Raw genomic sequence first — 13110 nt, 5'->3', positions numbered from 1 at the left:
CAAATAAAAATGTACATTGGGTAGGCCCTGAAGTAACTGATCTATTGCTCTCTGAATGGAGATGATGCTATGCCAAATAGAAGGAGAAAATAGGTGAAAAGTGCTCAAGACACTACAGCATTTATAGTCACTTTAAACTGTACATTTTTATTTATGACTACGAATACAGGAGTGACCCGATTACTGCATTTTACTGGTGATAATGCTTTAAACTTCACCCATTTCAACCTTAACTTCAGGCTATTGTATATTATGAGATTTAATTACCAACTTGAGTGTTTTGAAAGACCATGTTTATGGCATCAAAAAGCTTACATAGTATATAGGCATTCTGCAGGTACAAAAATAATTGAATTATTAGTTCTGCGATTTATGTTATCCTGCATGCACATCTAAGGAATACCTTCTAGGCTCATCCGCTAACAGTGTCATCGTTTTTCTCCTCTGCAGCAGTGAGAAGATAGCCCTTGAGGGCAAGTGACTGTCAGCAAGATGGAGCTCCACCATTTTGACCCACTTATAGAGAAGCCATTAAGGCTGGTTATGTTAGATTTTGCACCCTTGTGTGCCTGTTTTGTTTATTGTTTGATACTACAATTAAAAGGGGTAAGCTGGCTGGGACCCAGATAGTTCTTAAAGCTACCCTGTGTTACTTCTACCCATCCACAACATCAGGTTAAGCAGGATGAGGTGGGCCAATGATTAAACCAGCTAAGCAAAGTAGGCAAAGGAAAACATAAATAAATATCTCTTTATTTTTTGATAAATGTGTTATTAGAAATAATGTTATATTTCATTTGTTGAAAATCTAGTATTCTTCAATCCATACACACTTAATAACCTGGCTTTTATAAATGGCTGAACATGCATGAGCGTGTCTTATAATGGGTAGTTTCCTGCCTTGGGTCTGATATTGATTAAATCGGCCCCAAAGCTCTCATCACTCTAATCTGAATTAAAGTAGTTTGAAAATTAATGAATGAATTTAGTACCCTTTATATGTTGCTTTAAATTTCTCCTAGTTTCCTAAGAAGTTTCCGTGGCTCTTGTACATGGTTTTACTATTATGCATTGAATTAAAACTAACATAAACAATTTCCTCTTCCTCTCCTACCTATTTCAGAGTATACACTGTTCAATCCATTACAAAAAACAGACACGCATCCTCTTTCTTGCACATTCAACTTTTCTCCAGAACATATAAAAAACAGTAAAAAAAAAATGCCCTTTTGATTGTAAAGGGCTTTAAAAACAAAGCACAGCCTCGCAGTGGCAACACTGCAAATGAAATTAGAAGTTACACACCAAAGACACAGTACAGTGAACATGGTAACAATCAAACTTATGTCAGCAGGAAGCATATATGTATGTCAGTCCATCAGCAAAGCAAGGTCTAATTCTTCCAAGGTCAATAAGTATTCCCAGTTCTGAACAGAAGAATAAAGAGCAGTATTGCATTTGATTATGATGAATGTGTCAGGAATACTGCTTTTTAACTATAGATTTAGATCCCAAAATCTTCTAGACTTTGATTTTCCAAGGGCATTTGTTATTTCTGTTTTATCAAAATTATATTTTGCAATTTCAGATAAACAAATAATTGCATTATTTATACACAACATATGAAAATGGTAATGGGGCAATATGATCCCCATTGACCAACACTTAGGCTATGTGAATGTTTTCCTCATGACAACAACACAGCTGCTATTTACACAAAGTGATGGTTACTTAGTACACCACTGACAGAGATACATAAAACCCATGACAGATGGCCTCATGTTTGAGAAGGTCAGGGGGTCACATGATACAACCCACTTATTTTATTATGTAGTTCAGGAAACACTTGGATATTATACCTGCCAATGTAAAATATTTTAAATTAAATACAATGGCAGAACAAATATTTCAGCAAAGCATTCACTCTGCCCACAGCATCATCAGCTTTGTTAACACTGCAGACCTATAGGTTGTAATATATGAATCTTATTTACCGTATAAATGTAATAATGATAATAAGTACTTAAGATGACACCCACTTTTAAACATGCAGGCATTAATGGTTTTCTTTTTGAACCTAATACATTCATTGTTAGTGGTTCATATGATAGTTTAGTTCCATTCTCAAATTTCAATTACTGACCTCTTGCTTTCAAATGTCTCCTGTGAATTACAAAAGTGAGCCTTGAAAAACAAGATTTTCTTTTTATCCCTGAGAACTACTTCCAGTCTTCCTTCGTGTGTGGTGATGTCATTGCTTTTGTAACAGGGTCATTCCTTAACTGTGAATCAGATAAAGGACTTTGCTATTCAGTCAATGCAATTTAGTATCAGACCAGGTAAAACAGAAGCAACATAGCACTGCCCTCCATTACATGGTGTCCTAGTGAAATGCCATTTAGAGCCGGAAACCTAAATGTACTAAATTACAAAATGCATCTGGGGTCAATGCTATGAGATATTGATGACTGAAAGGTGCATGCATTTATGATCCTTTACCAGGGTTAAGATTACAACCTGTAGAGATCCAGATAAAAACTGAAACCACCAGCCAAAATGTAATTTAAAATAAAAATACTAATCCAAATGGACAGCAAGGCCTCACAACTTCAGGCCTCAAATCCCACCCTGATTACTGTCTGTGTGAAGACTGCATGCATTTTGTGTGTCTGAACTGTTTTTTTCTCCATGCACTGTAGATTTTGCACAAAATCATACATGCTCAATTTTTTTGAGAAATGGAGTGGTACAGCTGCTTCTGTTCTTCTACCCGATGTCGTTTGGATAGATTCTGGTTCCTGCAACTGGAATTGGAAAAATTTTAATCATTATCCTTTCAGTATCAAAGATAAGGCAAGAATGAATTCAGCTGGGACATCTGCCCTTGTACCTCACGCTCAGGCACACAATAACCTATTTAATAATAAGTGATTTATTCCTTTCATTGAACCACTGGTGTTTTCTAATAAATGGCTCCTCCCTAAATTAACCTTGCAGAGGATTCTTCTACAAAATAAAATGATCAAAATGACTAATACCCCATCCAGGGCTGACAAGTGCTTGGTGCCAGGGTGGCAGTTGTGGTGACAGAGACATTTCAGTCTCCTTAGATGTTCTTTGAATTTTCTTGAATTGTAATAAAGGCTTCAATTAATTTTATTGTTTTTTGTTTTCTTTTTACATTTTTGGGGTTACATAACATAGCATAAAGTCTTACACTTATATGATCTAATTCTGGGTCACAAGGTTTTTTGGGTCAGTACTCACAGAAAGCCCACACAAACAAATAGAGAATATAACATTTCCACCTTGGCAGTGATTTGGTTAGGTATCAGATTTAGGTCCTTGGGGATGCAGCACCAACCACCACACCACCATGTAGCCCACAACATTATTACTACTGACATTAAATTAATACATGATACTTTTTAACACATGACCGTTTTTAATAGATGAATTTAGATGTTGATTTACATTAATTTTTCGTTGTTATCATCTTGATATCATCATCATGAAATATACAATTAATGGAACTAAAAACATTTACAAATTTTTAGCCGTGGTTCTGTTTTTGGCCTGTTGAGCAAAGACTATTAACTTGAACAGTACATGCTGTTGCCTGACTCAATGATACAGCATTCTTATTAAATCAAACTTAAAATGGCAATTAAATAAAATAATTTCTACAATACCTTCATGTTTAAGCAGGTCTTCTAGAAAGAAACTTTCCTTTAGATTTCTGTTGATGAATTAGACGTCACACTAGAGTCTCACTAGGTTAAGCTATTGTCATTAATAATTAACTCACAAAAAACAATCCCTCTCTACAAGCAAGGAGCCATTCAGCCAATGTGTAGTGTATTTATTCTCTCAGACGGTTACCATTCACTGCACACAAGTTTTTACATTTCTTCAACTAAAGATGTGTAGTAATACTGCACTCAATAAACTGTATGAATATTTAGACCTCCAATAATTGTAGAAAACTCACTTTAAACTCATTCTTTTGTCCCTACCCTGTTGAGCTGATGTTCCAAAAATTACAGTTAAAGTTACAGTTAAAGAGTTTCTACTCACATTCACACTGATTTTATTCTGATTTGTTGCCAGAGCAATTGTGAACTATGTGCAGTGCCTTATGGTTATTTGTTACTTTATTTGTATTTAAGTTATTGTGTAATCTAAAGCAATATTCTGTGTTTTTTATATTACTTCTTGCTTTAGATGTGTGTACTGTGATAGCATTTGTTAAAATAAAGGTTGATGAATTGATTGAGGGTCTATCTATGTAACCATGTGTTCTGATCGGCTCATTTTCCTGGGGATTTGAAACTTCCTTAATTCGTCTTAAGTGACAACTCTAAATTAGCTTGGTGTGAGCAAATGTTGCATTGTGTTTGAGTGCACCATGCAATGGACATTGTTCTCTCCAGGGTTAGCTCTTTCCTTGTGCCCAATCCTGAACAGCAAAAAGCAGTGGAATATGGAATTAAATGCACAGTGTAAAATTAGTTTAATTATTACCTAGCAACAATGAAGTACAGTATCTAGTAAACGAAATTAAATAAACACCATCTGATCCCAAACATTAACATATACAGTATTTCTGTCAATATAAAATTTTAATATAAGAATTGATATGAATGGAGGACAAGTAACTAAAAAATTATTGTCATTGTTTTCATACAGTATACTGCTGTAGTTCTGAAATTTGTTTCAGAAACCATCTTATTTCTTCCTGAAACATTTACCTAATTTGTAGTAGTTAATTTCTTCCTCTAGGTGGAGTAAACGATCATGAATCTATCCAGGAATTATTATGTTCATGTAAGCCTCATTAACTGTAAAGCAAAAAATGGTTTTATTTGTGTAAAGTTCTTAGATACTTGTACAATTTTTAACTTCACACTGACCTGCTTATGAACGTCTTACATTGGATTAACTAAATTCATAAGAAATCTTATCTATCAATGCACGTTAACAAATCATAAACAAAAAGCATGTGCCCCAAGCTTTGAAATTACCAAAAAATAAAAAAAATAATGCGCACATAAGTATAAAGCAATGATAACAGTGATCAAAGATCAATGAATATTTCTTATTGCTAATTTAAATAACTTGACTATACTGTAGACAGCATGGTGGCGCACTGGTAACGCTGCTGCCTTGCAGTTACAAGACCCTGGGTCCTCCCTGCATGGAGTTTGCATATTCTCCCCGTTTCTGCATGGGTTTCCTCCAGGTGCTCCGGTTTCCTCCCACAGTCCAAAGACATGCAGGTTAGGTGCATTGGCGATTCTATATTGTCCCTAGTGGGTGTGTGTGCGCCCTGCCCGGGGTTTGTTTCCTGCCTTGTGCCCTGTGTTGGCTGGGATTGGCTCCAGAAGACCCTGTAGTTAGGATATAGCGGGTTGGATAATAGATGGATGGATGGACTATACTGTAGGCATTTTCAGTCTCTGAAGTATTCTTATCTTCCCTTTTAACATTCTGTACTTCTCTTACTTTAAACTTATTTGCTTTATTTATTCCTGAACCTGTTTATTCAGTACAGGTACTTCTTGCAAGTTCACCTTTTCTTTTTAAACATATACAGTATATGGAACTTACAGAGATTTAAAACCTGACACTTTGTTTCTGGGGAATATTTCAGTAGAAAGATTCATGGTAAATACATGGTAATTGAATTGGCATTTAATTGTAATAGACGTTTTTGGGAAAGAGGGTAACACTTTAGTTTAGGTACTGCAAAAATGTATCTATTACTCCTTTACTTTTATGTAACAAGACCTTAACAAAGGCTTCATTTGGTGTTAATTATGCTTATAAAGCATCAGTAAAGTGGCTATTTACTGTATGTCTGTTCAGTATGGCGTATTAAGAGTCTGTGATAGTCTAGTAAAATTATTTATGAATATGAAGGATTCATGTGTACAGTATTATACTGAATTATGCAACATCAAGAGAAATATACCTCACTTTAGCCAGTTTTCACCATTCCAAAGTGACATTATTTTAGTAGGCCACACTGCATAGATGAACAATCACTTCACTGATGTTTTGTAAGTGTGATTATCACTGAAAATGTCTTTATTTGTGTCTTGTTACATAATAGTATATCAGCAAAAGATACATTTTGCAGCATCTAAAGTGTTACAAAAAAAGAAAACAATAAACTGAAATGAAATAGACAATTTATATTGACAAAGACATCTCACTCCATGTACAAAGTAAACCAATAATCCGTTTTCAAACCTGCATTTTCCTTTAAATGACAATATGTTAAGTGTTTTATAAAGCTTAGGTGTAATTTCTTTTAACGTCTCCTTCTTGTCACTTACTAGAAAAGTATCAGAGACTTGGAGTAATGAAGGAGTCACAGATCGTGTTGTGTAATAAAAAGACAAGTGAACACAGAGCCAGAAGAAGTAAGAGACAGAAAGCGAGACAAAGGATTTAAATGTGATCAAGAGAGAAGGTCTCAGGCATCCTATAGTTTGTCATTCTGGCTTCTTGAGTCTTACAGTAGACAGCAGGAGTGATGGTATGGTAAATGGTAGTTTAAAGCATCTGGAGGAAATAAATAGGTGTCCTTTAGACACAAACATATGCTAACTATCAATGTCTGTGTTTTAACTAAGTATACTGCAAGTCGGGACTTGACTTTACTGTACTGTAAAACTCACGCTATTGGTCCAAGAGATTATAATATGCTAACACCCACCTGAAAGAGTAAACATGGGGCACACTGCCTTTTTTTCTATGTATTGTGCCTACGTGACCACACAGTAATTCCCAAACTATACCGAAGCAACGTTTGCAGTGTTTTGTGTATTTTGTATCTCACACCCTCATACACCTTTATCGTAAGAGTATCCCTTATCTACAATGGAGCATTCAACCAGAAGAAAATATGGAGTTGGTTTTAAGTTAAAAGTCATTGAAGTGGTGAAAGAAATTGGTAACTACGCTGCTGCAACAAAATTTGATGTGTCTGAGAAACTGGTACAAGATTGGAGGAAGCAAGAAGATTTAAAATATATATATATATATATATATATATAATATATATATATATATATATATATATATATATATATATATATATATATATATATATATATTAAACGTTGTATTTTTTGAATGGGCGCATAAGTTGGGGTCTGATTTTATGATCTATTTTTCGGGTTTCAAGACCCGACTTATACGCAAGTATATACGGTACTTTCCATTTGTGGTAAGGGCATATGTTGGCTTTCTTTAGTATCAGAAACATTTTAATTTTCTTTTGTTGAGAAAAAAACTTTGTTGTCTTTGTTATACTCTGACAAGTACCATGGCTTTATAATGGCTTATGTTTAACTGCAGGAGGTGTGAGGAAAAAACTAAATTAAATCAAATTGTAATTTTTTTTATAAATAGATATTAAAAATCAGCCAAAAAATGGCAATGAAAGCATCAGCTGTGTATATAAATTCCTGACATATTATTTTCTATGTGGCGCAGTGGTAGTGCTGCTGCCTTGCAGTTAGGAGACCCAGGTTCGCTTCCCAGATCCTCCCTGCATGGAGTTTGCATGTTTTCCCCGTGTCTGCGTGGGTTTCTTCCCACAGTCCGAAGACATGGTGGATTGGCGATTCTAAATTGGCTCTAGTGTGGGCTTGGTGTTTGTGTGTGTCCTGCGGAGGGTTGGCACCCTGTCCGGGATTCGTTCCTGCCTTGTGCCCCGGGATTGGCTCCACCAGACCCCCGTGACCCTGTGTTCAGATTCAGCAGGTTGGAAAATGGATGGATGGATATTTTCTTTCTGTATCTTCTAATAAGTGTCTATTTTCCAGACAATGTTCTGTGCAGACATTTCTAAGCAGCATTCCTGCATTCCTTCTATGACCTTTTCACCTCTCTTACCTCATTACAGAAGTATGCAAGCATTTCTTCTGATACATAAATATTGTCACAAAATACATGCTTTGAGTTTTGCTAGGAAGTAAAACAAGCACAAGGGAAATTTCATTATGATCCCAATGAACTTCACACAAACATACATCCATAAATCCAAGGCTAGAGGTCTTCCAACAGCACTGGGAGCGCCATCAGTCTATTGCAGGGCCCAATCAGGCCACAGCAGTACAGAATCATGCATTAACTTAACGCATATATCTTTGGGGATGTGTAAGGAAAAGTGAAACTTACACAGACACAGGTAAAATGTTCACCCTCCACATAGACATCCATTGTTACCCAGTGTAAGAGAAGGCTGGCAGCTCAATCCGGCCAGGATGACCCTGATATGGAAGGATGGGGGAAGGCAGCTTTTTTAAAACACTGCCTCCCCCAGAATGGTAGATGACAAGGGCATCCTGGGACTTGGAGTTTGGTATTTCAGCCCTGATGGGTGCTGCCAGGGGGTGCTGCGGTAGGACCTGGAGAATCATACTGCCCTCATAGCCCGGAAGTACTAGTGAGTCACGAGGACGGAAATCCAGAAGTACTTCCAGGCTGAAGAAAACTTGACTTCTCTATCTAACCTGGAAGTGCTAACAAGTCACATGGACAGAAGAGCAGAAGCACTTCCGGGTCGGACCATATATAAAGGACTGCTGAAACCCCAGCAAGTGAGCCAGAGTCGGGTGGAGGTGGACAAAGCTTTCTGGGAGGGGTGGAGGAGAAAGAATTGTGATTATTATAGTGATTTACTTGCTTGTTTATTGGTGGCTGTGGTCTGGATTTGATTAATTGATTAGGGAATGTGTGTATGTATATATGATTCTTTTTTCTGAACCGTCACACAGTGGACAATGAGGTGCAATTCAGAACCCTGAAATACTAACATTTTTGTTTGTTTGTTCAATAAAAATCCATCATCTACATTATTTTCCTTCTGCTTTTCCTGATTAGGTTTGCAGTAGCCTTGTTATCACCAGCAACCTTTTCAAGACCCTCCTGGAAAACAACAAAATGCTTCTAGGGCAATCAAGACTAAAGAAAACCTCCTTCATGTCCTAGCTCTGTTTATTAGTTTTCTCTTTGACTTGTACGCTAACCTTGGGAAATTCCCAGTGGACATTCTAACTACATGCCAAAACTACCTCAACTGGCTCCTTTTGATCAGGAAAAGCAACTGTTCTACTCTGAGGTCCTCCCATATTCCTGCACTACTCACCAAGTCACAGAATGCAAGCCCACCAACCTTGGGCAGGAACCATTTCTCATTCTTTTGATTACCACGAAGAGCTCATTATCAAGCGTGAGGAAGTGGTTGTTGACTGACCAGTAAATCAACAGCTTCTTTTATGAACTTTGATCCTGTTTTACATAAAACTGATGACAAGGACAGCTCATTACATGTACAGAGTACATGATGGCACTCATTAATCACTACCTTCACTCGTGAACAACACCCTAAGATATTTGAATTTTTCCTCTTGGGGCAGCTGCCTCCCACTTACCTGCAGGGAAAATGACAATCTTTTCCAGGGTAGAACAATGTCTTCAAATTTGGAGATGCTAATCCTCAACCTAACCAGTTTATCACAAGACATAAATGAACACAGCTTTAAAAATCTAAAGTTACAAAATTTTAAAATTATCATTAGTTCAATTAGCGGTAGGAATAATCCTTTGACAATACATTAAAAAGAAAGCTAGTAATCACATAGTTATTGGAGCAGCTGAGCTGGAAGAAACTAGATTAACCTATACTGGCAAGGAACTTGGAAAGATGCTGGAATTGTGATGGAATAAATATGTGTTAGAGGCTGTAATAAAATCTGAAAAGTAGCTAAAATGTATAGATTTCCTAAATTTGCATTACTGTGTCTATCTTTTAACTTCTATAAAATGAAGAAAGGATGGAGCTAATGATGTGCCAACAAGATTTACTCACAGTCAAAATTCTGGCTTTTGCAGCAAAGGAAACAAGGAAGCAAAATTCACAAATTAACAGTTAATAATAATTAACAACAATTTAGAACTCAGAACATAACGAAAGAGTAAACTAAAATGTAGCAAAAACTGTAAAAAAACATAGACTACTGTGCACAAAAGAAGTGTAATTCATTATTATCTGAATTTCATAAAAAAGAAAAAAAAATCACTACTACTAATTTGTGAAACTGCAGACCCAGGGAAGACATCTCATTAAAGGATAGTTCACTAAGAGTGGCAATTATAGGAAAAGGACCAAGACTCTGTGCTCTGTCAGCTAGGACTATTCCCTCCTTTATCATCTCATCAACTTTGCAGTAGAAGAACAAAATATTCTACCTGAAAGTCTTGCTGTAACCCACATTAGAAATCTGTTTACAGTAGGTCCTTTAAAAGGATGGAAAGCAATTGTACTGCTCAGGGTTACTGATGCCTAGTTTGATATTATTAACCACTTTTCCCTAGCCTGAAGTGAAACAACAGAACAACAAAAAGAATTTCACCACTTGGCAATACTCCAAGATTAACCACTGTGGATTTTGCTTCTGTGGTCTTTTGCTGTTTTCACATGTTATAGGTGTAAATGGAGAAATTTCCCACTAATTTGCAATATCTGGTACAAGGATTTGAAACTACAGTAATACAGCAATACACAGCTGAAGTACAGTATGCAACAGCAAACAATAAGAAGTGTATGCTTTATACTCCGTACTGCCACACAGGTTATGTATATGGTGTGAAGGACAGCCGGGTCCCATGCCCGGCAGGGACACCCCTGCTACTTATGTTCCGGGGGAGCTGCCATGGGCAGTCCAATACCTCCCCTGGGACGCTTGGTGGCAGCCTCCCTGGCTGACGGTGACTCCCCAGCCGCCCGCAGGGCTCCATGGGAGATGGAATCCTCCACAGCTTGGTTGGGGCCCGGCGTGGCCGCTAGGGGGAGCTGCCTGCTTCCCACAGCCCGGCTGGACGAGCTTTCAGCCCCACCCGGAAGTGCAATTAGGACCAGGTGGTTAATCACCTGGAACGCTTCCGGGTGGGCTATAAAAGGGCCCAGCCACCACCACTCGGTGAGCCAGAGTTGGGAGGAAGGAGACGAAGCTTGTCTGGGAGGAGTGGTGGAGCGAGGTGGAGAATTGTGGTTTGTTTTGTTTTGTGCTTTGGGACTGTGTTTGGGCTGTGTGGCATGGGGAAGACGTGTCACACGGCTGAAGAAAAAATAAAGCCTGTGTGTTTTTGTACACGTGCCTCTGCGTGGTCTGTGCCGGGTTGGGCGCTATATAGCGCCTTTTACAATGGTTATGAAAGCAATAGCTGTGTCTCAACCAAAAAAATGAAATGTAGCATTGCAAGAACATGACAATCAGATATCGCTGGATAGCTCACTGTGTACCTAAATACAACTTTTAAGCAAATATATATTCATAACTGTCTAAACGGTATGCAGAATCAGATAAAAACCATAAATATGTAACTAGGCACAAGCCTTTTTCAAATACATGCTTTGGCTTGCTCCAATACTGAATCAATTTTAACACTATTTTTAATAATGGTGTTAGAACCCCTACGCATCTCCTTGGTAAGTGTTCTGACATTTGAAAATTACTAGTTTATGGCTTAACTTTATTCAATCATAAGATTCCAATATAATACACTTATTTTACATTAACCTAGGGACATGCTTTGTTAGAAAAAATATAATTATTTGGTAAAAGAACTAGTTATATTATAGCAAGATTATTATTTTAAAACCAATGAAAATATTTAGTTTGAGAAAATCAATCATAATGTGACTGAGATTCAATGAATTGTCATTGCTATTTCTACCAAATAAATATAGATCTTTGCAAAAAAAGTCATGAACAGTGGCCGCTATATCAGGGGTTGCTACATTTCTGACAATAACTGGGTGTGTGTCCAGTTTACTAGAGTGAAAAAGACCGTTCTCCATTGATTCTTGTCTGCACCTATGAGTGAAACATGTTTTGAAGAGGATGAACACTTCTATGAAGATCAGTCATTAGTAAAGACTACTGCTTGAAATCTCGAGTTTATTTAAATGTATGTGATAAAGACTAAGCATTAGTAATTGACACTTGACCTTGATGAATGAAGTAGGTGGATATAAAGAAAAGAACAGCTATATGAACTTTGACATCCCACCATACAGTACCTTTAATTTTTGTAAACTCCTTGCAGGATCAACTGAGCGATGGACATTTTCAGCTTCAGAGAGATCCTCATCAAGGCTTATGGAGTGCCGTCTATGCTGCTGCTTCAAGAGCTCTCTCTCCAGCCATTCTGGTGGCTGGTCTGTTTTTTTGAATTCTGGGAACTGCCACAGAGGTGCACTAGTTCTGGAGGTAGCTTTTGATGTTTGGGCACGGCGGACATTTGAAGTAGCTTTTACTGTAGCTGGTCGTATGTCTTCTAAAACACTAAGAAAAAAAAGAACCAGGTAAAAGTTTTGCAAAATTCTTGGCAGAGTGTGATAAAGCATAGATGTTACAATCATACTGTAAATATGGTTCATTTGTTGTAGGTGCCATTGTTCACATATTCAGGACAATCTTAATATAAGCAGCCCTTCAACATTCTTAAAGTCTAGAGTGGTCTTCTTAACCAATGCCTATATACAACATGAAGAACAATTTTAATTACCTGTTTAGAAAATTATTATGCTGCTTCGAAACTTTTTTTACATGACAATTTAAAACATAAGGACATTAAGTTTTGAGATGAGCTGGAAAAATTACCAAGTCAACGTTTGCTACTTGTTAGATGTGCTTTCACAACATTTCCTCGATTGATTGTTATGTTTTGATACTATCTATAGGTGCAGGGGATGTGTGCTGCCACAGAAAGATGTATAATTGCCTTACATGTCATTTTTATAAATCTAAGTGGTAGGTAATTTGGTTTACTTTAGGTAAAAAAATAATAAACAAGAAAGAATACTTTTGCTCTGGCATGGGGCAAATGTTTTTTTCCTTTTGTGTTTTAAAGTGAAGCATCTGTTTTGTTGTCTGTGTTATGAACCCAGGGCTCTGGACTGAGTAAAAGACCCAGGCATAATCTAATTCAGTGGTTTTACATTTCATGTTATGTTTTTGTGTCTGTGCAACTAGTCAGATCACTCGGAACAACATGCATCCAGTCCTGTTAAACTAAGCTGACTGTCAA

General features: G+C 37.1%; 1 protein-coding gene across 1 annotated transcript in view; it reads right to left on the bottom strand.

Annotated features, from left to right (window-relative positions):
* Positions 1–13110, bottom strand: part of wdr95 (WD40 repeat domain 95) — a 120821-nt gene that overhangs the window by 87731 nt on the left and 19980 nt on the right. The window contains exon 2 of the mRNA XM_039745733.1: positions 12101–12365. Coding sequence (XP_039601667.1) covers positions 12101–12365 — 265 coding nt within the window. The remainder of the gene's footprint in view (positions 1–12100; positions 12366–13110) is intronic.

This window comes from Polypterus senegalus, chromosome 2 (genome assembly GCF_016835505.1).
Source record: "Polypterus senegalus isolate Bchr_013 chromosome 2, ASM1683550v1, whole genome shotgun sequence".
Lineage (NCBI taxonomy): Eukaryota > Metazoa > Chordata > Cladistia > Polypteriformes > Polypteridae > Polypterus > Polypterus senegalus.
The sequence above is the reverse complement of the archived record's forward strand: the minus strand, read 5'-3'. Positions and strand labels throughout refer to the sequence as shown.